The sequence below is a fragment of the Arachis stenosperma genome, chromosome 5 (genome assembly GCF_014773155.1).
Source record: "Arachis stenosperma cultivar V10309 chromosome 5, arast.V10309.gnm1.PFL2, whole genome shotgun sequence".
Lineage (NCBI taxonomy): Eukaryota > Viridiplantae > Streptophyta > Magnoliopsida > Fabales > Fabaceae > Arachis > Arachis stenosperma.
The window spans coordinates 123239247-123265986 of record NC_080381.1 but is presented as its reverse complement, the minus strand read 5'-3'; the positions used below and the strand labels follow the sequence as shown (position 1 = coordinate 123265986).

At 31.9% G+C, this 26740-nt stretch overlaps 1 protein-coding gene across 2 annotated transcripts; it reads left to right on the top strand.

The window, feature by feature from the left end:
* The first annotated feature begins 10436 nt into the window (after positions 1-10436).
* On the top strand, positions 10437-26376 carry LOC130980186 (protein NUCLEOLAR FACTOR 1). 2 transcript variants are annotated; one of them, XM_057903836.1, is made up of 24 exons: positions 10437-11164; positions 11265-11352; positions 11604-11695; positions 11977-12126; positions 12377-12515; positions 13403-13526; positions 14613-14710; positions 14856-14972; positions 17458-17538; positions 18417-18595; positions 18734-18806; positions 20014-20073; positions 20206-20244; positions 20347-20435; positions 20698-20762; positions 21204-21250; positions 21551-21610; positions 22109-22180; positions 22869-22898; positions 23001-23095; positions 23407-23512; positions 24653-24715; positions 25135-25206; positions 25975-26376. In XM_057903836.1, the coding sequence occupies exons 4-24, from the start codon at positions 11990-11992 to the stop codon at positions 26050-26052; spliced, it is 1824 nt and encodes a 607-aa protein (XP_057759819.1). In that variant the 5' UTR covers positions 10437-11164; positions 11265-11352; positions 11604-11695; positions 11977-11989; the 3' UTR covers positions 26053-26376. The 2 variants fall into 2 exon arrangements, with proteins under 2 accessions (XP_057759819.1, XP_057759818.1); XM_057903835.1 differs by having other exon boundaries at positions 11949-12126.
* Positions 26377-26740: the final 364 nt, after the last annotated feature.

Below are 26740 nucleotides of genomic sequence, written 5' to 3'. Positions count from 1 at the left end.
AGAAGTGAACAATAGAAAAGTCTTGATGGGCAATGACAACTCAGCAAAAGTTTGTGGTCAAGAAACTGTGGAATTGAATTTTACATCTGGAAAGAAATTAAGTTTAATAAATATACTTCATGTTCCAAATTTGAGAAAAAATTTAGCTTCTGTTAGTCTCTTGTGTAAGAAAGAATTCAAAGTTGTAATGGAATCTGATAAAGTGATCTTTCTTAAGAATGATGTATTCATAGGAAAAGGATATTGTACTGAAGACATGTTTAAACTTAGTATTAATAAAGTGAATGTTTCCTTGTATATTGTTGATTCTTGTGATTTATGGCATAGTAGATTAGCACACTTAAATTATAAATGAATTGAATATATGCAAAAGAATAACTATATTGATCTTACTAACAAGGATTTTAATAAAAAATGTGATATTTGCATACAATCCAAAATTACTAAGAAACCTTTTCCTAAGGTTGAAAGAAATACACATTTATTAGAATTGATTCATAGTGATATTTGTGAACTAAATGGCGATATTACTAGAGGAGGAAAAAGATATTTTATAACCTTTAATGATGATTGTTCTAGATTTACATATGTGTATTTGCTTAGAAATAAAGATGAAGCTTTTGAAATGTTTAAGAAATATAAAATGGAAGTAGAAAATATGCATGATGAGAAAATAAAAGTTCTTCGTAGTGATCGAGGTGGAGAATATTTTTCTAATGAATTTGATAACTTTTGTGAATTATATGGTATTGTGCATGAATCTTTCACTCCATATATTCCGCAACAAAATGGTTTGGTGGAAAGGAAAAATCGTACCTTAGTGGATATGGTTAATTCAATGTTACTAAATACAAAATTGCCTTAAAATTTATGGGGTGAAGCATTATTAACATCATATCATATCCATAATAGGATACCATCAAGACATAGAAAGATTTCTCCTTATGAAATTTGGAAAGGAAGGAAACCTAATTTAAATTATCTTAAAGTGTGTGGTGTTTAGCCTTTCATCGAGTTCCTAATCAAAAAAGAACTAAATTGGGGCCAAGAGCCATAAAAGACATTTTTATAGAATATGCTCAAAATTCTAAAGCATATAGAATATTAGACTTAGTGTCTAATGTAGTTGTTGAATCAAGAGATGTAAAATTTATTAAAAATAGATTTATCAATGATTCAACTTCTAATTCAGAATATCCCCAAAATGATACTAATATTTCACAAAAAATAAATAATCAAAACAATAAACATCTAAGCGACAAAGAGTTGATTGAACCAAGGAAGAGCTTAAGAGTAAGAAAAGAAAAAGACTTGGGTCCAGATTTTATTTCTTCTCAGGCTATCACTTTTTTATAGAAGAAACTAGAAATTCTGTAACAAGCAAGATTCCTATTATGATGAACATAGAGGGTGATCCTCAAATGTTCAAAGAGGTTATGGCTTCAAGAGATTTTGCTTTTTTTAAAGAAGCAATAAATGATGAAATAGACTCAATATTATCTAACAATACTTAGGTCTTGGTTGATTTGCCTCCAGGATCAAAGTCTATAGGATGTAAGTGGGTATTTAGAAGAAAGTATAACACTGATGGTTCATTACAAACCTTTAAAGCAAGGTTAGTGGCCAAGGGGTTTAGAGAACAAGAAGGTCTAGACTATTTCGATACCTACGCACCTGTGGCAAAAATGACTTCTATAAAGACTCTTATAGCATTGGCATCCATTCACAAGCTTCATATACATCAAATGGATGTTAAAACAGCTTTTCTAAATGGAGATATTAATGAAGAAATTTGTATAGAGCAACCAGAAGGCTATGTGCTATCCGGAAATGAAAAGAAAGTTTGTAAATTAATTAAGTCTTTGTATGGGCTAAAACAAGCGCCTAAACAATGGCATGAGAAGTTTGATTCAGTGGTGTTATCAAATGGCTTCTCACATAATAGTGCAGATAAATGTATTTACTCAAAATTTACTAAAGATTATTGAGTAATCATTTGTTTATATGTTGATGATATGTTAATCATCGGAACAAATTTAGAAGGAATTCGTATAATGAAGAAATATCTAACTTCTAAATTCAAGATGAAGGATTTGAATGAAGTTGATACAATATTAGGCATAAAGGTGCATAAGAATGAAGTTGGCTTTACTTTAAGTCAATCTCATTATATCAAAAAGGTATTAGAAAAGTTTGATCATCTCACAATTAAAGAATCCAATACACCCTATGATCCTAATCTTAAATTAGAAAAAAACATAGGAAGACCTATAGCAAAATTATAATATGCTAGTGCTATAAGAAGTTTAATATATGCAATGCATTGTACTAGACCTGATATAACATTTGCGGTGTGCAAATTATCAAGGTTTACAGGAAAGCCTAGCAATCAACATTGGAAAGTTATAACAAGAGTTCTTGGTTATCTTAAGAAAACCATATACTTGGGATTACATTATAGTGATTATCCCGCAACTTTAGAAGGTTATTCCGACGCAAGTTGGATTACAAATCTTAGTGATAACAAATCCACTTCATGATGGATTTTCACCATAGGTGGTGGAGCAATAAGTTAGGCCACAAAGAAACAAACATGTATTATACATTCTACTATGGAGGCTGAGTTTGTAGCTTTATCAGCCGCAGGTAAAGAAGCAGAATGGTTAAGAAATTTGTTATATGATATAAAGCTGTGGCCACATCAGATGACAATCATTTCAATCTTCTGTGATAGTGAATCAATCATGTCTCGAGCATATAATAAGGTTTATAATGAAAAGTCTAGACATATAAGTTTGAGACATGAGTTTGAGAGGCAACTAATAGATGATGGTGTAATTACCATCACTTATGTAAGATCTCAAGAAAATTTAGCAGTCCCTTTGACTAAAGTTTTGTCAAGGGATAAAATCAAAGAGACTATTGCTAAAATATGATTAAAACCTATTATTGCTAAATGATGGGAACCTAACCTTATTCTAGTAGACCACTAGTTTCAAGGTTTAATGGGTAACAACAAGTTATTTAGCAATTAGAGCACTAAGGTATAAGATTTAGTGCTATTTACAATAAATTATGAGGGTGAGTTAAAACTCTTAATGGAATGATAATATTATTTATCAAAAGATTCCACCTATATAAATATAGTAGTGGTGCCGCTCTAATCGAAAATTTTAGAGGTTTTATTCTCGTAAATATTCATAAAACCAAGATGAGCACAATGCCATATAAGTGCTTAAAATTATAAACTCTCGAACTTAGAGGGTATAAGTAATGTGTGTGATTTTGGTACTAACATATGGAGTATATGTTTAATCGATTAGACACCTATTACTTCGTTAGAACTTTAAAATTTACACTAAAAGAATGTTTAATCTTAGTGACACATTCGTTATGCATATACTTGTATAATATTCGAATTTTGAAAATAGTAGAGGATTAAAGGATATTTACAAATTTTATATATTAATATTAATTTTATTAATAATTAATATTTATATTTAAGTGAACGGTTAAAATTCTTAACCGGTTTTGAGTTAGTTAATTGATTAACCAATGATATATGTATGTATGTGATGGTTAGTGTGTAAAATGATACCTTGTGTCTATTAACGTAACAACAAAAGGGTTGTGATTATTCACACAATAACAAAGGGTCACAACTATTTAACATGGTATGTGACTTATAGTTATTCATGCAACATATATATAAAAATATCCCTTATACTCAAAACTAAGAAGGCAAGAGAAAATTGTTTATCAACCCTTGTTTTCTCCTTTTTTAAAGTTCAAGAGAGTTGAGAATTTCTTATTATTACTAATTAAGAAATTTATTGGTTTCATCGTATCATGGGGAGAATATTGTCATCAACCCTATAACAACTAAGTGTGGGGACAAATATCTCTTTAAAAAAAGTAATCTAATCATACCTTAAAACTGTAACACAATATAAATTTTGTCATTTTACCATCTTCATATACCCAACAATTTGAATCTTTATTAAAACTATGAAGCAACAGGGACCAAGATTCAAACTTTAAAAGGAATCATAAATAAACTTAATATTCTATGAGAAAAACATACATGGCTTTTTATTTTTTCCCATTAAGACTAGCCGTAAGTTATATTGGATGTACAAAACTTGCAGTTATATAGCTTACTTGCACTTTTGAGGAGCTAGGGCCAGATTTCTTTGAAAAGTCACTATCCATTCCGAAGTAAAAAAAAGCTTGATGACTTTGGCGGAGCAACATGACCAATTACCTAAAAAGCCACTATCCATTTCGAAGTAAAAAAAAAAAAGCTCGATGACTTTGGCGAAGCAACAAGACCAATTACCTGAGAACTTCCAGAGTTTACCTTTAGTCGATTGGACATTTTCAACATACTCAAATTGGGAAGTTATTGATGGAGCGAGCACATTATTTTTTGTTGCCAATGAAACTGGAGCAGGTGGTTCTTCTGGCTTCTGTTCATAAAGAGACTCACTTGGTTCATGGCCATTTGACGAATACACAAAAATCGCGAGACTCCTGCGACGGTTAGTCATTTCATTTTTGAATGTAAACTGTTAGAGGGGTGTAGCAGTTTATGTTTAATAAGAATATGCGGGACTCCTCTCATGATTTATATAGTTCAATAAAAAATTCATTTATATATGCAATATGAAAAAAGTTTTATCTATAACAATATATAATGCCAATACATAGGTTTGGTGTCCAAAATTCTTTTTAATTTTGTCCTTTCTAATAATCTATCCCACTATATATCAGTTCCACGTTAAAAAACTTTCACTACCTCATTTTCTCTCTTTTCACATATATTTACGTTCTCTCTTATTTCATTAATTCACAATCACGAAACTTTTATAATTATCTCTTTCTTCTCTTACTATCTATCATATCAGATTATTGTTATTGCATAATAGAAAAACTTTTTTTCTTTTCTTATTCATCTTCTCTTGCATACTTCTCACTTTACTTAAATATAACATAAAATCTAATATAACGATAATTGGTATCTAAATTTAAGTTCAATATTGCCCCTAAAGAAAGGTTTTTTATACAAAAATTCTTTCATCAGTTACCTTAAATAAAAAATTTTCTATCCATGTTTTCACAGTAATCTCATTAATATTTTTGTATTGGATGTAAATTATTGTTGTGCATTTTTTTATTTGGATATATTTTTAAAGAATAAAAATAATTCAATAGGGACAATTTTAAAAAAAATAAATTTACACAGAATCATTTTTCTCTTATCATACTCTTCTACTATACTCTAAGTACCTACATATCCGATCCGATGAAAATTGTGCGGATCTGGAACTAAAAAGCGCAAATATCATATCCGATCCGATCCGATAAAAATTGTGCGGATCGGATCGAATTTTCGGCCATATCCGATCCGATTCGATCCGTGGATACCCCTAGTGTTACAGACCTCTAAACAGAAAATATTTACATATAATAGTGGAAAGATATAGGAGTTTTGAAAAACAGGTAAAACAAAATCGCAAAATAAAAGGCGCAATGCTCAGGAAATAGAATTACTTGCGTACTAAGAAACTTAAAAGTTAAGGATAGGAATAAGTGAAAGAGTTACAAGAGTGCCAATAATACAGAGGAACTAGCTCCTGATTCAACTTGCAAAGCCAAGACTGGCCGGAGAATATTTACATATATATACATAAGTATTCCAAATACCCAAAATACATAATCAAGTCCCTAATTCTCCTGTAGCCTCTATGAGGAACAAAATAAACAAGTTTCTTGGAGAGTAAGCTAAGTACATGAGTTCATATATATACAAACAGAGAACCCAAAATATCCCAGGGACTACTCAGCTTCAGGAATCTAGACGCCTAGCAAGGAGCCTTTCAACCTGCATCTGAAAACAACAACACAGTATGAGGTGAGAACCAGAGGTTCTCAGTATGGTAAAGGTGCCACACACATAATATAAGGTCCTGGGAATGTCAGAGGCAATCCTAGAATGCCGACACTCAGATTATAGAGCTTAAAGTATTAAACAGAAGCCATAATAGCGGATGACAATATATCGTGTCTACTCCCTTTCGGAATCACCGGAAGTATCTGTCTGAAATCACCTCCTTGAATAACAACCTTACCACCAAATAGTTGATGTGTCTTATGTTGATCGGTAACTGACATAAGATCCCTAAGCGTCCGATCAAGTGTTTCAAATCACATTTTATTGAGCATTGGAGCTTCATCCCAAATTATTAAACTACTTTGGATGAGCAGCTCAGCCTTCAAACTGCCATGTTTATTGTTGTAAGTAGATTCATCACTAATTGTAATGGGTATTAAAAATCTATAATGAGCTGTTCTGCCACCAGATAGGAGTAAAGACGCAATTCCACTGGATGCGACATTTAAAATAATCTTTCCTCTAGATCGAATAGCAGAAGAAAGTCCATTCCAAATGAATGTGTTAGCACACCCACCATCTTCATAAACGAAGTAAAAATCACCAGAGTCTGTATTAACAGCATTGAGTATCTCATCGAATACTAACCTTTGCTCATGAGTCATCTTTTGTTTTATATATAAGTTTGTATGAGTCAACTCATTTGTGTCATATGCTAACTCCTCTTCTATTAGCTTATTTTGAAAAAAGCGAACATCGAATATGGCTGGGTATTCAATTTGCATAGAATTATCTAATACAGTCATGTTTTCAATAATATCCTCAACTTCTTCAAAAAATTTTAAAAAATTTATAGCCAATTCCTTTAAAAATGATTTTCTTTGTCTTAGGTGTCTTCCTTTTTCAGCCATGCACACTTCTTCTAATTTTTTAGTATCTAAATTTGAATTAAATGTACTTGTCCCTGTAATCATTAGAGATAATACATCAATTATTTTATATTATAAAAAAATTAATGTATCCTTAAATTCAAAAGCAAACTATATTATATTACTATTGTTATTGGTTATGTTAGTAATGTTGCTACATGTTATCATCATCTCTGTAAAATGTCCTTACATTGATGTATTACCTGCTAAAAGCATCGTGATTTAATTAAATTTTTTAATCTTATTATTTTTTTAGTTTCGTCATAAATAATATCAATCCTATTATTTGTTAATAAAAATAAATAAAAATAAATACAATCTAAAAATTAATAACTTTATGAATTACGTAAATTTAGAAAAAATATTTAAAGAGAAAAAGATGAAATTATTTCTATTGTGTAGAGACAATCTAAAATATAACAATGTAAATTGAGTAAAGAGAAAATTTATAAATGTGACAAATAAAAAAAATTAAATTTAAAAATCGAAACGGTTAAGAAGTCACGTAATTAGGAATTAGTATTAGAATTTCAAATTTCAAATTTTAAAATAGAGTTTTCTAATTAGCTAGTACAAATTTTAAAATTTTAAATAAAATTTTCTAATTAAACGTTCGTTGTTCATTAGGAATAGAGGAATTTGTTAATTTAAAAATATTTTTTTAGTTTCTTCATAAATAGTATCAATCCTATTATTTATCGATAAAAATAAATAAAATTAAATACAAGCTAAAAATTAATAACCTTATAAATTACATAAATTTAGAAGAAATATTTAAATTTTTTAAAAATATTAAATTAATTTAATTTGATCGGAACAACATTAGAGATAGAACTAACTATAGAGGAATGTTAAATTAATTTTTTTAATAGTATAAATAACCTCACATTTTAATAAGATTGGTAATTCTATTTATTTTAATATAATCTTTTGTAATTAGCATATTTGCTTATAAATTATATAAATTTTTAAAAAATATTCTTAAACTCATTTGCTTATTTAAAAATAAAAAAAGTATATTTTAAATTTAAATTTTAAATTTTAAACATGATACTTTAATTAAAAATTAGAATTAGATATTTTTTAAAAATAAGTACACATTAAAAATTAATAATTAACTTAATTGTATCAACAATAATTCATATGAGAAATTTATAACTTTATGATATTAAAGACTAAATCAGAAATTAACAAAATATCAATGGTGTGAATCGAATTGAAAAATAAAACCATAAGTAATAACCAAATAACTTCAATTTATATTTAAAAAATTCTAAATTCCAAACATAAAAATAAAAAAGAACCAAAGTAAAAATAACAACTCAAGAAAAAAATATTTCTACCAAAACAAACATATGTTTGATATTATTCTATTAGATAGACTCTAAAAAGGGATTCCAAAACATGTACATCCAAATTCTCAATTTTCATTCTCAATCTTGATCTTTTTGTAAGTTAAGGTTTCTCCTTCCACCCCCGAATTTTCCGACTCCGAAGATAGTCGCTTGGGTGGTGTAAGTGTAATAGCATTTTCTAACACTTCAGATTCATCATTGTCCACAACTTCATTGGAGAATTCAAGCAACAAATTCTGTACAAAATACTATGTTAAATTAAAGACATCCTTATCACCTTTAATTTTATCTCAATAATATTTTTTTAAATAAAATTAAACTCTAACTTTGAGAAAACAAACAAACAAAAAATTCATTTTTTGAACATATACCTTAGCACCTTCTACTTCCTCCCCTTCAATGATTGAGAATGCTTTTGAAGTTGGAAGCAAACCACCACTGTAGTCAACATTCTAAAGTTACAATTAGTTATTAATTATTATTTATAAATTAGATACTACTAATGACAAAGAAAGCAAAAAATAAATTATTTTTAATAAAAAGTACATTTGTAAATGTACTCACAATTTGAATAGGGTGAGCCTTTTTTAATTTATTTATGAGATCTACATTATCAGTCATCTTCTTAACTTTATAAGAACGTGAAAAATGTGGATTATCAGATATTTGAACTTCAAACGAGGAAGAGAAATGTCTTATCAATTAGGTTGAGAAAAAACATAGGTATATCCAATAGATCTCCTTTCTATGCAGGGTATCATATAATATATTAATAATAAAAAATATAAAAATACCATTAAAAATATCATCACTAATGTTTTTTAGAAATAAATATTGGTTGAAACTTACCAATAGAAGTGGATCAAGTAATTCTACACACCTCTTTTCCAACACCAAAATATCTTATTTGGTAAGATATTCCTTCTCTTAGCAAATTCACGAATCGAGACACAAAAGCTCTCTTAACTGAGGAGCGTGGATTTTTCCTCCCTATAATTGATAAAAAAATTAAAGAACAATTAAATGGGATAAATAAACAAATTTAAAATATAAATAATATAAATTTAAAATAATATAAAAAATTAGTAAGAAACTCACGTCTTTATCGAGCCAAACCATCTTTATTGAGTATGGCAATTGAGAATTTTTGTAACTTGGTAGTGTCCATAACCGTATCACTCGTATACGTACACACAAATTGTCAATTATAGGATTAATCTCTGCAATTTTGTGAATACCAGCCATTGGAATAAGTAGGGTAATTTTAGATTTTGGATATATGTAAAGAAAGCAATCGATGTATTTTGAATTGTGGTGTTATATATGTCTCATAACTTATATTTTTATAGTTGACTCATAACTAAAATTTTTTAAATTTAATTGACTTTAATTTAAATTTGAATTAAATTTGCAGATAAAGTAAATAGTGACAAAGTGGCCTTTGTTCCTTGGGTTGAAACAGATTTCAAAACTGGTGGTGCTCCATGATCTTCAAAAATTCTAAATTTAAAACTTACCAATAAATTTTTTAAAAATAGTGATAAAAAAATCAACAAATTTTTAAAAATAGTACTAAAATTTAAAAAACAACAACTTAAATAAAATAACTTAAAATTTAAAAAATAACTATCTAAGTAAAATAATTTAAAATTTAAAAAATAACAACCTAAGTGAAACAACCAAACAAATAATTTAAAATTTGAAAATAACAACCTAAGGAAATAATAATTTATAATTTATAAGTATAATTTTAAAAATTTATAGTGATGACACCTAAGCAAATAAACTCTCAAATTCAACGTATGAGTGCCACGTCAGTATATGAGCTCTCCATTTGTATTTATATACTATAAAGAAAAGATAAAGATAAAGATAAAAATAAGGATAAAAGATAAAGATGCCCAAATAATTTATTTTAGTGATTTGCCCTTAAAATACATTAAGCCTATAACACAATAAAAATTAAATTAATTGAATAAAATGAAAACCCTTAACCTTGAAAATCGAACCGGACCAGCCGGTTCAATTAGGTTAACAAAAAACCGATTATAAGACCGGTTTGGTTAGCCTTTTAATCCGTTTGGAAAAAATCGGTCGAACTGGTGATTAATCGGTAAACCGTCGAAACCGGTCGGTTTTTTACAAGGTTTTCGGTTCAGGAGCCCTCCCTCAAAGTTCAAACGGCGCCGTTTTAAATTCTAAAAAAAAAAATTTATAAAAAGAAACCCTGATCCCCAACGCACCCAACCCATTCCTCGCTTCTCCTCACCTCTCTGAAACTGAACTGCAAATTTTAAATTGAAAGCACAAAGAACCCTAGCCCTCCAGCCACCGCAGCCACTGCGCCCCGCAGCCCCCAGAGCCCCACAACCACGCTCATTGTCATCGACGAACTCGTCTCCGCTGGGTAGAGGCATCGCATTCGGAAGATCCGTCGCCGTCGCAGGAGCTATGTTGCCGTTGTAGGAAGCTCCGTCGCTGTCCTGGGAAGCTGTGTCACCGTCGTAGGAAGCTCCCTCGCCGTCGTGTGGAAGCTCCCTTACCGGTTTATTGACCGGTCCGGTTCTCGCAACTAAACCCTTGGGCGCCTTCCTCGTGCACTTTGCCTCAAACCTTCACCTTAGTGCCACCGGCACACTGCCTCCGCCTTGACTTCTGCTTCTTCTCCAACCCGCCTCTCTCCTCCACAACACCATCATCTCCCTCTCGTCGCCTCGCCGCTGAACTACTGCCTACCCCGTCGAGCTGCTGCTCCTGCTCCTACCTCGGTGTTTTCCCATAGTCTTCAAAGTTTAGTATTCTCTACCTCTCTGTTCCTCTCCCTCGGCATCCACCTTCCTTTGCTTCCATCACCGGTAATACTTTCTCCAGACACTTGTGCCGACGACTAGTTTGACGGCCGAAGGAGGGAGCCGCTGCTGCTACTGTGCGGAGGTCAAGAGATTGATATTTTAAAAGGATGAAGATGACGCAGAGAGCTGACGCTGGTGCCAATTTTCATTCTTCTCTGCTTTTCCCATTATGGCAGTTAATTAAGTATGTGTTTTTTCTAAGCTTGGTTATTATTAAACTTTCTATTCTTTGTAGGGAAGAAAAAGAAGTCATCCAAACAGAACCCCAATAATATGAATGTGAATATTCTGCAGACTGATCCTCCTACTTCTAACCTTAAAAGGTAGTAACAGTGTGTATTTTTTCAACTATTTTAATGCTCTATGAGACAACCACATAAGATAGGATAGATTCATTAACTTTGTTCTAAAGTCTTGGTATTGATTGTTACATTTGTCCATACATATTTAGTTTACTATCTTATTTAAATGATCAAGCACTTAATCATGCTCATCTGACATTGCCTTTTGTTTGGGATATTTTTATTTTAAAGAAAGGGTTTAAAATTTTTTGTCGCTTTACCCCTATTTTCAGGAAAAGGCAAAAAGTTAAACGTGACGAAAGGAAGAAAGAGGCGGAGCTCCCTGCGCCTCGGAAGCGGAAGGATGACCATGATGATGAAGAAGGTTTGATTCTGCAATATTTAAAAAAATTATGATTATGTGGAAGGCAAGAACTTTGAGAAGAGTAGAAAATAGCAATGTTTTAACTTAAATTTTCGTCAATATTTCTGTTCATTAAGGATTTGTTTCAGTTTTGTAATTAGGGTCTGTACATCAATTTTGTTTTCTGCAATCTCCCTTTGATTTTCAATAGCATAAGATGGTTATTTAATTTCGGGATATCATTTATTGATGTTTGTATTCTTTACTGTCTTAGATTTTAATGATGATTCTCCTAGAAACAGTGATGCGGAAAGGATGTTGCAAGATTCAGATGACAATGATTCTCAATCAACAGGCTCTGAGACTGAATATGATGCTGAGTTTTCTCAGTCAGATGAAGAGGATGTTGGAATTGATGGTCAACCAAATTATGAGGATTCAGTGCACTTAAGGTTTGTTAATATTCTTTGCTGTCTCAGTTTCATTTTTATTTTTATTTTCTAAATAAAATATATGTGTGGAATGGAGATGGAGAGAGAAAAATATTATCCGAGTAATACCAATGTCTTATGATGTTCTGCAATGAATCTGAAATTGTACCAACTACTTATTTCTTTGTCATTATACATAACTCAAATGAATTTCCTGCTCTTTTCATTCTTTTTATCCGATAGTCTAACCTACAATATTTTGTGTCTGTAGTTCTTTTAACCTACATTTGGAACATAATTTAACAAAAGAAGAGATAGACAACCAAAAGGGTTCCAAATTTATATGGGAGGTACCAGCCATTGGCATGTCGAGTTGCAAATGGATAGGAACTGGAGAAAATATTTTGAAGGTATTTCATGTTTGTTATTTTTTACCTTTTTTTTTTTTTAAACTATTGGCATATCCAAGATTGAGTAGCTTCTTTGTGGAAGTGCTAAATCTAGTGTAATTATTTTGGCCACAAGCTGAATGGTTGTAATAAAGTAAAGGGGAATAGTAGACATTAGCAGCTGGCCATAGAATTCATTGCTTTTGCCTTCTTGTCTAGAATGATGATACTTCATTCCCCATATGGTTACTTCTTTTGCAAAGTAGATAATGCTATATGTTAGGTGGGGAAAATAATTAATATTACAGCATGATAATAAAGTAAAGGGGATAGTAGACATTAGCAGCTGGCCATAGAATTCATTGCTTTTGCCTTCTTGTCTAGAATGATGATACTTCATTCCCCATATGGTTACTTCTTTTGCAAAGTAGATAATGCTATATGTTAGGTGGGGAAAATAATTAGATATTACAGCATTGATGTCAATTTCAATGCTCATCACCTATATGCTTTGTAGTAGAACTACTTGACTTATTGTTTGCATCCTAATCATTTTGTTGGTAAGGCTATGCAAGTTGATGTTAGACTACCAGTATATCAAGTCAATGGTGTGTTGTGTGCTATTTTCATGGAGACTTTGATTAATAGTCCTTTAAACAAAGGTAAAAAATATGGAGTAGTTCTTTTTGGATGAAATCAACATTGTTCAACGAAGAATATTTTCCTCTATTGTTATCTTTTCCTTGTCATTGGCACTGCCCATTGCTTTGCTGTAAGTTTTTCTCTTTGAATCTTAATCCATGTGCTAAAAAGGAGAATTGTTTCTGGCAACTTAATTCGTTAAAAACATTATTTGGTGTGTAAATATTTACGGGTATTACATTTTTGTTTCTTGTTTTCTCTTTTAGGATTTGAACTCCAATTCTTTCGATGGTCTGATACCAAGGTTGTATGAGCACTGGATGGATGTCTACAAGACATCTGGGGGCAAGGATTTGAATTCATCTATGCAAAAGATATTTTTCTCCCTTTGTAAGTTCGTTTTCAGTTATAATGAATAAATCATGTTCTAATCTCATTATTTGCATCTAGCATAATAACTACCCTTGATTTTTATCCTGAAACTAAGGGGTTGTTTAAACAATATCTTCCATTTTTTAGAAGACTTCCAAATTTCTTCTATTTCGTGTAAAATTTTCTGAGCTGATAGGGGGTTGTGTTGGCTATATTGGAAAATAGCAATAAGCCAAAGGAATCTAAATCCTCTCTTATGGTAATTTAATTTTTTAATGCTCAACAGGAGAGAATGTAAACCTTCTACCCTTTATGGCCTATGCAGTAAAATTCATGTGGTACACTGGAGTTAGTATAGATATAGCTATAGGATTTAACTTCTTTCTTGAATGGTTAAGTATTATATTTATCCAAAACTTTTAGAATAAATATATCAATGTTTTCCGTAATGTTTTTTGGTCCTATTTGTGCCCCAAATGTTTTTAAAATTGACTCATTGTTATCTTTATTTAATTCCATCAAAATGCAATAACAAAGGTTGTATATCTTTTCCGGCCCGAAGGTCTTCTGCAATTTGGTAAAAAAGGACCTGGTTTTACATATAGACACATGAACACAATGATGATGGGAAGTGGGAAAGAGAGTAATTATCTCTTCAATCTTTTATTATAATTTCTTTTTAATTTTAAGATTTTTTTTTTTACCTTTTTTGTGAATTTATTCACAATGGTCATGTCATTTTATTAGAGCTTGCCACTTGCGACATTTGTTGTACACGTCACCATCTCCATTTTATTTGTCGATTGGTATGATAAATTGATAATTGACACCACAATATGCTGCTTATTTGCACTAAACCACTTTTGAGTGTATTTTGAAATTCTCTTATAGTAGTTATCCAAGTTACACACTCAAGCACTTTTGTTGTTGTTGTTGTTGTTGTTGTTGTTGTTGTTGTTGTTGTTGTTGTTGCTGCTGCTGCTGCTACTGTTGTTTACTCCTGTTGAGGATGCTTGGTTCCTTTTTGCATAAAGGTTGTGATTTATTTATTTATTTTTCTTCCATCATTATAATGGTATTGCCTTCATGTTGACATGTTTCTAGGCAGCAGATACCGGGATATACTTCACTGTAATAAGAAACCATTCTATGTCAAAGGTCTCGAAGATACAAGCATCATGGATGCATACATAATGCATTCTGTAAGCAAATTTCCCTGTCATTTTATTTAAGATTATGGATTTTGTCAAAATCTTTTGCTTGGTGGCAATGTATATTACAGATTATATTACACACCCATGCCTACGCTATATTGATAGCAATACATAATGGCTATATCGTTCACAGCTCAATCATGTGTTCAAAACTAGAGATTGTGTGAAAAAGAATGATGCAAAATTATCCAGAGCTGGAGAGAGTGCTGGTAGTGACAAATTCCGAGATCAAGGTTTTACTCGTCCAAAGGTAAAGGACCATTAGTCATTTGGGACGGATCTATTACCATTGTTCTATTACCATTGTTGTAGGGGCAAGTGCCTCCACTACAATTTGAAATTTTTTTTCGTAGTACATGATAATAATATTTATTTATCCCCATTAAATTATTGAATTTGACCCCACAATAATTTTTTACTCAACTTTTGGTATTTAATAGTCAATTTAAGAATTTTATATTAGATGTCTATTAGAATGATCAATTCTCAATTTAAATGAGATTGGTGTTTTTTTTAGAAATCGACTCAAAAGAGTATTATTTATTTTCTTTTGAAATTAGCTTTAGTTTTTTCCGCAGCAACTGCATTAATTAAAAGAACTTTTTCAACTATGAATATCAATAAAAGTTGGCTTCTAATTGTATACGAAGTAAATTTCTAAATAATTGTTACTGATATATATAGAGATATTTTGATTGTATTGTTAAGAAAAAGATTGCTCAATTTTTTTAAAATATGAAACCTAAAAAATAGACTTTTATATTATATGTTATCATTTAAATTATTACTTTAGTTTTTTAATTTGTAAATTAGATATTTTGAAGACTAATTATATTTACAATAACAAAATATAATTATAACAATAATCATGCTATATGTACATAAAAAATAACCACCCGCATAGACAAAACAACAACAACAAAGCCTTGTCCCACTAAGTGGAGTCGGCTACATGAATCAAGCGACGCCATTGTGCTCTGTCATGTATCATGTCTACAGAGAGACCGTTTACATGTAGGTCTCGTTTGACCACCTCATGGATAGTCTTCTTAGGTCTTCCTCTGCCTTTCGCCCTTTGTCCATCTTCCATCTCATCCACCCTCCTGACTGGATGTTCTATTGGTCTTCTTCTCACATGTCCAAACCATCTGAGACGCGATTCAACCATCTTTTCCACAATTGGTGCTACTCCAACTCTCTCCCTTATATCTTCATTCCTTATTTTATCCAATCGCGTATGACCACTCATCCATCTCAACATCTTCATCTTTGCCACACTCAGCTTATGTTCGTGCTCCCCTTTAGCCCAACACTGTACCATACAGCATAGCCGGTCTTATAGCGGTGCGATAGAATTTATCTTTAAGTTTTAAAGGCACTTTTTTGTCGCATATAAAACCAGATGCACTCCGCCATTTTGACCAACCTGCTTGGATCCTATGATTTACATCCTGTTCAATCTCTCCATTATCCTGTATGATGCACCAAAGATACTTAAAACTTTTAACTTTTTCTAGGATGTTTTTTCTAATCTTCACCTCTATATTTGGGTTTTCCCTTCTCAGACTGAACTTACATTCCATATATTCCGTCTTGCTACGGTTTATGCGCAGACCATACACTTCTAAAGTTTCTCTTCATAACTCCAACTTCTTATTTAGGTCTTCCCTTGACTCTCCCATAAGGACGATATCATCGGTAAAAAGCATGCACCATGGCACAGGCTCTTGGATGTGCTCTGTGAGTACTTCCACGACTAATGTGAAAAGGTATGGACTTAAGGATGATCCCTGGTGTAATCCTATACCAATAGGGAATTCTTCCGTGACACCACCTTGAGTCTTCACACTAGTTGTGGCCCCATCATACATGTCTTTAATTGCCCGAATATATACGATCCTTACTCTCATCTTTTCTAAAACCTTCCATAAGACCTCCCTTGGTACCCTATCATATGCTTTTTCCAAATCAATAAACACCATATGTAGGTCCCTTTTACTACTACGATACCTTTCCATCATCCTTCTTAATAGGTATATCGCTTCAGTGGTAGATCTTCCTGACATAAATCCAAATTGATTCTCTGTTACTTGTGTCTCTTTTCTCAACCTCCGTTCTATCACCCTTTCCCATAACTTCATAGTATGACTCATAAGCTTAATCCCTCTATAGTTTCCGCAACTTTGTATATCCCCTTTATTCTTGTAGATAGGTACCAAGGTGCTCTTTCTCCACTCATCAGGCATCTTCTTTGACCCATATATTAAAATACAAAATACATATTGAAAATGAGTTAAGCAACACATGTATTTATACACAAATATATAATGGTTAATAGATAATCTGATAACTGATTTTTATATACACATAATATTTTTATAATAAAAATTATTATTATATTATATATATATTTTTCTCCCACTATCAAAATTTTTTGGATATGTTACTGAATCATTTCTATAATGGATTTCTGATTATAATTAAATTTGTCACTTGTCTAATTAGTGTTTTGCTATACTTGTTCTAAACTGCATCTTATTATCTAAATGAATTAGTAGATTTGGTATTTTCGCCTTGTTCTTTTTATTGCTTAATCATGTTCAATTGGTAAGCTTAGTATAACCTAGAAATGCATGTAGTCTAAGAAGAATCATAAGCATACAAGAAAGTTCTTCTCATGTTAATTTGTTATGTTTCAAACAAAGTATATGATCCTTTATCTACTCGTGCTCCAGGTTTTAATTTTATTGCCAGTGGCAAGCATCGTGTATCGTGTTGTGAAGAGGCTTATACAACTTACACCTTCAGCTCACAAGGTGCTTTTGTACCTACCTCTCTAGTTGATTACTCTTTCCATCTAACCATGGTATTGCCCCTTGAACATGACCTAAATTATCAACACACATCTAGACTCTGAGGAGTTGCCTCAACTCTTAAGCTTTTTTTTTTTTCTCAACTACAGGTTATCTCATAGTAAAGAGTCTGGATATATCGATGAACTCCCCCATCGGACTATTTTTCAGTTTTATCTTTCTATATTTCTCTTATGTGGACTTCTACTTTCTGGTTCATGATTGTGATCCCTCCATTGGGTGGTTAATATTCTGCATGTGTTGGACAATATCATTTAAATAGTTGGCTTATGTTGTGTGTTTTCCTTTTGTTTTTGCCGGCTTCTCTCTGTACAATTTGGTTTTCCTTTTAGTTTATTAGTGGTTTCTCAATAGATCCCGTTAACTTTAGGAAACTAAGGTTTTACATGGTTGATGGTTATCATTTGTCATTAGTTTCTTTCTTCTGTATGGGTGGTTTCAGCAACCATGTATAATAGGCTTCTTCTGTTATTGTGTATCATTCTTGCAGATGTTAGAAAATTGTGTGCCTCCTTGATTAAAAGGAATACAAAGTTCTGTAAAAGGAAGACCATTCTTTTCCAAATTCAATCCACATTATCAATTCTAATGCTAGTGAAATTCCTAGATAATTAATCGGTGGATGTCTACAAATGAACTTTAATTTAACATTGTTAGGCTTAAATCATGCTAATACATGTAACTTTCTGCTGTAGTTTATGATAACCGACTCATTGTTGCAAGTGTTGCTTATTAGTATTATCTAATTTTATTACATTTTTGTTGAGCAAGATAGACAATTCTGTAAGTCCTTTGTGAGATTTAAGTGTTTGTTTTCTCAGGTTAATGTTGAGCATATGGATCGTTTTTTAACTAAATTTGGAAGTGAAGAGGGCAATGAGGAAAATGACCATGATTCTGAAAATAAAAAACCTCAAAAAGCATCCAAACCATCTGACTATGAAGTACTTTTTGGTGGCAATAATGAGGACGATTTTATGATCGGCATCAAATTTACTAGGTAACAAATTTCACTGCTTGGTTATTAGGATTTCTTATTCTTTATCCTTTCCCAAGACATGCTATGCAATAGTCCACTATCTGTATTTTTTAGTATATTATAATGAATTTTTTTTCTTATTCATAAAATTCCTTGCAGGAAGACAATTAAGTTGTTCAGCGATTTCCATACCTCAGACATCATTGTTGCTTCAGCTCTTTCGTTGGTTAATGTAAGTGGGATTTTTCTTTTATGAAAAAGAATCATTCTTAGGTTCTTATTCATATTTGCCTCCTAGATATCTTTTTGCTCACTTTAGATTATATTATCACTCGTGATTTTTCTGTGCAATTTTCCCTTATATTTTGGTTCTTATTTATTTATATATGTTTGATGGCAAAGGTTTTATGTTTTAGTTTTATTTATTTATTTATTTATTTTTGTTTGACAGTAAAGGTTTATTAATATTAGTATAGAAGACAATTCCAAGTGACAAGCTAGACATCCTTTAAAAGAAACAATAGACTGGAAACAGAAATTTTTATCAAGAAGGCATGAAATGTCATGAGAATACAATTACTCCGCTAAAATTTACCAAATGTTATTTGATGTGTTATTTGTTTTTGGAGAGTTTTGTTCTCGTGCTGAAACCATTGTCATGTGATGTCACCTTCAACACATTTTACATGATCAAAATCAGAAGTCACTTGTTAAGGTGATGGTGCATAAAAACAGTCTGGATTGGATTCTTTCCTGAGGTACAGTGATGGAAATGACTATGCCAAACAAGTTTTCTAGGTTTGATTTTGTAGGAATCAATTTTCTTCACTTGGGCTTTAGATAGCCTTAGAATTTAACAATTACAGTCCTAAACCTTCTAGGAAAAGTAAAAGGTGTTTAATATTGTTTTTGGGGGGTCAAGAATGTTGGATCAGTAAGTGAAGAATTAAGGAGAATGAAAGGAAACAAGAGAAAGTTAGCTTATTCTGGTCCATGTCGCCAGTTCATATAGCCTGTGTTGTAGCTACTTGCTCTTTCTCTTCAGTTTGGATAAGGAAAATTTCTGGCATATATTCACTTTTCTTGAATGAGACTAGACTTGGGTATGCAAGTTTTCTGTTTTTTGTGTACAGCCTGCATATATGTTCAATTATAATCTTGATATTATTGTGCAATTTTTAAATTTTGAAGGTTCGTAACATGTAGCTGTAAAAATGGTTTCCTTAGTTTGGCTTCAAATTTTTATTTTTATTTTTTTATATTAATTCTGGCTTCTAAAAAGGCTTACTTTTTAAATCTAGATTTTGCTTGTTGCTGCATTTAAATTGTAACTTATTAAATGAAAAAGAAACTGTTATATTTTACATATTTTGAATTTGAATTGGATTTTTCTTAATATCCTTATCGCAAGTGCCTGACATCAGTGTTGTGAATGTTAGAAAATTGAAGAGGCCGGGAGTAACAAGGAAAAAGATATAGATTTTCTTTCATCGATCGAGGTAAGTGGCTCTACTTGTTATTTGTTAGACCATGCTTTATAAATTCTATTTGAATATGTAGTTACCCTGTGTATAGGTCATTGGATCATATAGTTTGAAGTTGACAAAGTATATTTTATTATGTTTGAGTAGGTGCTGATTATTGATCATGCTGATGTAATAGCAATGCAGGTTTGTTGTATCTTGTATGTTTCTTTAAATTATAATAATAATTTGAAGGTCACTATAAGTTGGAAGAGTATAAATGTTGGCTATTATTTTTGAAACTTCCAGAATTGGTATCATGTACATACAGTTATTGACCACTTGAACCGTTTACCATCGAAGCAGCCTGGAACTGATGTTATGCGCATTAGACCATGGTACACTTTATGTTGGATTTTTCTTAGATTTTCATTTCTTTCCATTTAGTTGGTGGTTGTTAAATTTGGGGGGAGTGATGTAGTTTTCATTTCCATGCATTGGATATTTGGGAGGGAGTGACCTGCCTTTTTGTACATGATTATTTTTGTTCCATGAACTGCATTTTGCACTCAGGTCATTGAAAGCTAAGGTGTCAGAAATGAGATGCATTTCTGGTTTTTCTACCCTAGAATCTTGAAATCTGAGTTTTTCTTTGTTTAGGTATCTTGATGATAATGCCAGATTTTACAGGCAAACAATTGTTCTGGGGTTTTATTCAAATCCAGGTAATGAACCTTCCGTATGTTGGCCAAGATTTTGAGAACAATCTTGCATTCACATAGTTTTGTCTTTACCTTCTCTATAGAAGGATAGATATTATATGTTTTAACAGACCTTTGTATTCTTCATCCTTTTGTTCTGTTTGATAAATAGGGGATGTTAATTTGCTGGAAGAAAGAATATTTTATTGCTTCAGTATTTCAATTGGGGATTCATCCAATATCCATTCAAAATTTACATAAACAATCATCAAGATAATCTATTTACAATTATAATACATGGTTAAAATATTTGTGTATTTTCCTTGTCTGAAGGACCTTTTTTGATTAACCTATGGTAACCTTTGTTGATGCTGAGTTATAGAGTTTTCTAATGAATCCTTTTTTACTAGCATTATTAAGAAACCACGTTGAGTAATTTACAGCTTATTCATTTCCTTGTTGCAGATATAAATGCTTCATTCAATCATCAGTGCTGTAATTATGAAGGGAAGGTATGCAAAATGTCTGGTTGCACTTTCCATTCTTTTAGATGGGCTCAATGTTTGTACCTACGATCACTCATGGAGGGTTAGAGATACATCATTGCCGAAAGAGTTCTCATGGAAAAATCTCAAGTTTTTGCCATTCTCTTTAATATGGTTTTTATTTTTCTTATATGGACTTAACCCTAGGCATTGTTGATAATGAGATGAGAATCATAAGAAGGTTTTCTTTCTTATTGCTTAAGCAACTACACCAACCAATTATATTCCTTGTCATTCAATATCAGTCTTTTCATTTGATATCTGCAGGTGAAGCTGGTTTGTGATTATAAAGGTGTTTTACACAAAGTTCTTCCCGAAATAAGACAAGTATGCTTTCTCAGTATTACTTTCTTAAAGTAGAGGTTCAGATGGGAATGAAACCATTTGGATGTAGATGCATTCTGATAGCGTAATCACAATATCATTGCACTTAAGTTTACTTGGATCACTTATGTGATGCATAAAACAATATTCATTGTTGTACTGTTCCTTTGAAAAGTACATTGGGGCTAATACAATTTTAATTATCATGGATAATTTAATTGTATTCTGTTCTGGGTGGAGGTCCTAATGAGCTAATAGATTAGTTGGATGACTGCCATAGTTAAACGAGGCATACAGTTGAAAATGTCTTGATAAACTTTGTTTTAGGCAGTTGTGATATATAATGTATGCTCAACTATTGTATTCTTGTTATTATTAATTCATTTGACATGCTTGTAGTCCTTAATTATTCTTGAGGTGTTGAGTTATCAAGTATTATTCCAAATTATCTTGCCTTGTTTTCCCTTATGCTAATAATTCTCTTGATCATGTGCCTTGTAGATCTATGAACGATTTCATGTAGATTCAATAGTAGATGCTGATGATGCTCGCTTTGATTATTTTGTTAAGAAGGTATATTTAAGAATTGCAGTTTTGAAATTTTACATGTTGAGTTGAACTATTTTTGAAAAACTAATTATCCAAATATTTTTCTGTGTGACTTGGCTGAAGTCATGTCAAATAAACATCATTTTTGTAGCTAACATATGGTCAGTTGGAGTGGCAAATGCTCCTTCCTTTTAATAAGTGAACTTGAGTTTGAGTTCTGTGTATGGAGTAATTAGCATTGGGAAAGTTATGCCCCTTATTGGATTTCAAATGTTGGAATAGGATCTGATTGGAGGATACTTGTGGTTTCAGTTATTAAAAATAAATTATATAGTCTTGGAAATCAATGCCAAGCAGTTAGACCTATATTTATCCTGGTTAGCCAATTTTTATCTAGATATTTATGATATTGTAGTCAATATTTAAACAAATATTTATAACATTAGCTAATAAAAAGACTACTACCCCATTTATTGGATATTTGAGTGCACAATGATTTATCCGACTGCCCAATCTCCTTTTGGTAGATGAGAGAAATACTTCTATATTTTATGTGTTATTTTTCTGGGTTTGAAATGCTTCTGTTCAATTTCTTTATATAAATTCCTTAGGACAGTTTAAAATATTTTTTTATTAGGTGCATATTGTTAAAAATTTATGGCAATTTGTAGTCAAATTTATAGATATGATGTCAGTCATTTGTATCTTGCAGGTTTTCCCACGGATCAAAGATTCTGATCAGGTTAGTTTTTTTAGGTAGTTCAATTTCTGATGTGTATGCCTGTGATAAATGAAATTTATATACTAATTATTTTGGTTCTGTTGGATGAAATCTTTGATACAGGGAGGCATTATGATATTTATCAGTTCTTACTTTGAATTTATTCGAATCCGAAATTTTTTGAAGTCACAGAATGCTTCATTTTGTCTTCTTGGGGAGTAAGAAGCCTACTTTTTATCTTTACTTTGAAACTTTGTAGCTGTCAATTATTGCATGTTTTCGGAATATATCTCTAATGATTGGAGGTTCTTGCATGAATACAAGTTTAACACATTATATTTATGCTTATTCACTATGCAAGTGGATCCCATCACTTTATTTAAGATACACTAAATTGTTTGTGGGGCCCATCATTTTTGTTATGTTTGTCTGTAAATCAGAGGTGGTATACTTATCCTGATATAATAATTTTTCATAATTATGTATGATTTATGAGTGTGTTTTTTTTTTTTTTTCTGGACTAATATAGGTATACGACCCAAAGTGACATTTCTCGTGCACGTAATTGGTTCAATGAAGGAAAAAGGAAGATCATGCTTTACACCGAGAGGTCTCACTTCTACCACCGATACAAGGTTGTATACACTTTTTCTCTTTTTGCCTTTGCCTTTGCTATTTTCTCTAAATTCAAGAGGATTAATGGATTTTTTTGGGTATACACACACACACACAAAAAGGTTCTTTTGTTTTTTCAATCACTTGGTGGTCTCACTCCACATCTCGTATGCAGTTATGCACTTCCATACCCATCCCCGTCTTGCTTTTTCGTCTACCCTCTTTGGAAATCTCTTTGTTTCTCACCTTTCATTTCCCAGCACTTGACCCTTGTGTTCTTCTCTTCACCTTTTGATGTACTCAAAAATCCATAACAAGCTGTCGGGAACCTATGTTGGATGGTCAAACACTCTCTTGGGATAACTTAGCAGTCAGTACAAAATTTCCAGTTGAAATTTCTTAGCAAGAAAAAATTGATTTGAAAGTTTTTCACCCATTCTTTTGTGTTATGTGTTCTCCCGCTTCTTAGAACAAGTGTTCGCTAACTGCTATAAGAAACTCAAAGGTTAAAGAGAAGTCCAAGATGGTTGTACCTTCTGTGTTCTCTATACCAAATCCATGATCTCCGTGGATCACTTCCTTTTATGTTCCAAGAAAGTCTTGTTTCCCTACTTTATGCCTTGGATTAAACCTTTTTTCACGAAGTTTTGTCTTGTAGTGTTCTTTTAAACCGACTTTTGTACATAGGCACTAATCACAAAGAAGTGCTCCCCCTCAACCGCAAGTTTTAGTGTAATGATCCAATCGCCCGCATTTTTAACCTCTACCACATCTTTTTCCCAATGCTTATCAAAGGATAACGCCTATCTCATTCCTATTCTTTACCTTTCTTGTGTACCAAAGCTCAAATACCAAGGTTCCAAATTACATTGCCTTCACATGACTCACTTGACTTTTTACCTGTGCACTCCCACCATTGATTTTCCCTATGATTCATCCACATAGCACGTCGCTTCTTGGCAACAACCTAGCCTTAACACAATTCCATCTTTGATCCATGTCATCGGGATTCAAAAGAATTTTACTTTGGTTGTTTAGCCTAAGGCAACCCTCCTCTTTTATTTGGGGTTGGGACAGGCTATGTAAAATGTTTGTAATAAGCTTGATACAGGCAGAGTTATACACAATATTGACAAACATAGCTTATTTCTTGATGGCAGATTCGTGGAGTTCAGAACTTAATCATGTATTCACTACCAGAAAGGAAGGAGTTTTTCCCTGAGGTGAGCAGGTTAATCAAGTAGGTTTTGTTTTTTGTTTCTTTCAAAGAATTCGTAAGAAAGGAAATAGTGTGAAATGGGAGTGTAGGATACAAAGAAACAAGAGAAGGAAGAGAAAACAATAAGTAACATAACTCAACAAATCAACTATTCTCTTGGTCTCTAACCTTGACAACTTGGAAAAAGTCAATATGCAAAATATGCCAAGGAATTTAAAACAAGCCCTTCCCTTCAAAGTACCTTATTAATTTATTATGCTCTCATTTATTTCAATAGCCTATGCATTTCAGTAATTAGTTCATCACTTCATTGCTTCGTTGTTCTGTTGATAAAATTTTTAATAGGTTCTTATTCTCAGTTTGTCCATACAAGTTGAACATAATATATCTCTTATTTTATTGCTATCCCTTTACATCTTGCAGATTCTGAATATGCTTGATGGGTCTGCCAGTATGGCATGCACTCTTATGTTTTCTTCCCTTGACAAGTTTCGGGTAATACTTTCTCTCTTTGATGTCCCTTTTAGGATATATACAAATTTAAACACCCTCTCCCCACCCCATCCCACACAAAAAAAAAAAAGTCATAACCGAGTATTATGCTACTTGCTGCCATGTAGTGTGTATGTAATTGTTCGTTGGCTAATTGAAATGTATGGTAGTAATGAGAATTGTACGAGAAAAGGGCTAAACAAGGGAGGATTTTGTTTACATAGCTGGTTTATGTATCACTTAAGAAAAGTGAAACTCAGTAGATTCTAGTTTAGAAAGTGATAAGTTTGGTGCAAGTTTCTCATAAATTATAAATTATTTTTCTGCATTCAACATATTCACTCGAGATATATCTAAAGTCCCCAATTACTTGCACATCTATCGCGACTAAATACCGGTCCCTGAGATTCATGCGATTACCTATTTTGGTCCCTGAAATTCAAAATTACCTATACTGGTCCTTCAGAATCAAGTTTAGGCACCAATGTGGTCCCTCCCTCGATTCTTTGAATTTCAAGGACCAAAATGAGAGCAAAATGAGTAATCGCGTGAATCTCAGAGACCAAAATGGGGATTTAGTCCATCTATCACTATATTTCTAAAAAAGATGTCTAAAACCTCTGTACATCTAACTTTTTTAATGAAATACGATTTTGGTTCTATTATTTATTTATTTATATTTGGCTAGCCATTCCTCCTAAAATTTCCTCTAACAGCAACATAATGTAATAATATTATGATATTTGTTTTGCTATGGAAATCACATTTCAGCTGGACAGAATTATTGGGACTAATAAAGCAAAAAGGATGGTGACTGCTGAGAAATCTGTATTCGTCTTTTGCCATTAGTATTCCAAAGCTTTTAAGGCATGCTCTTGGATTTTGAGAACGATCCTTTTTGACCAAATGAAGCTGAAAATGACCCAATTTTTTCCGTGGTGCGTTGAGAGACTGCCTCAATTTCAGTTTCGAAACACAAATGAAGGGAAACTTATGCGTTGGGTTGAGTCTCTACTAATCTTACTATTTTCGAGTTAAATTCAGATTGTGAATACCGAATAGGCATAGTGAAAATATTGCAGTTTGAGAGGGTTGTAATCTTGGTTGTAATCTAATATACTTTTTGGCTTACATGACTATATATATGGAACAAATATTTTTACGTTGCCTTGATACATAGGTTTATTTAAGCTGTTCTTAAATCATAAGTTTATTAGAATTTAGGGTTTGAATAATCTGTTTTTAGCATCCATTTTTTGACAGATCATAAAGAGTACAGGTAACATTGGAATAATTTAACTATTCCATTAATTCTCATATTTTAAGCTATTAGTTGTGGAACACTTATGCTACACAATATGTAAAAGTTCGACAAAAATCAACTTCGGATTAGAGAGTATGTAAACACTCGTTCCCACAATTGTTCAACAGTGTGAACGTTAATATGAAAAACTTTTCTTCATCCTCGATCAAAACTGAAGTGATCAAATTTCAAACGATATTCAAAATCTCTCGAAATTTTTGCAAAAACTCAAAA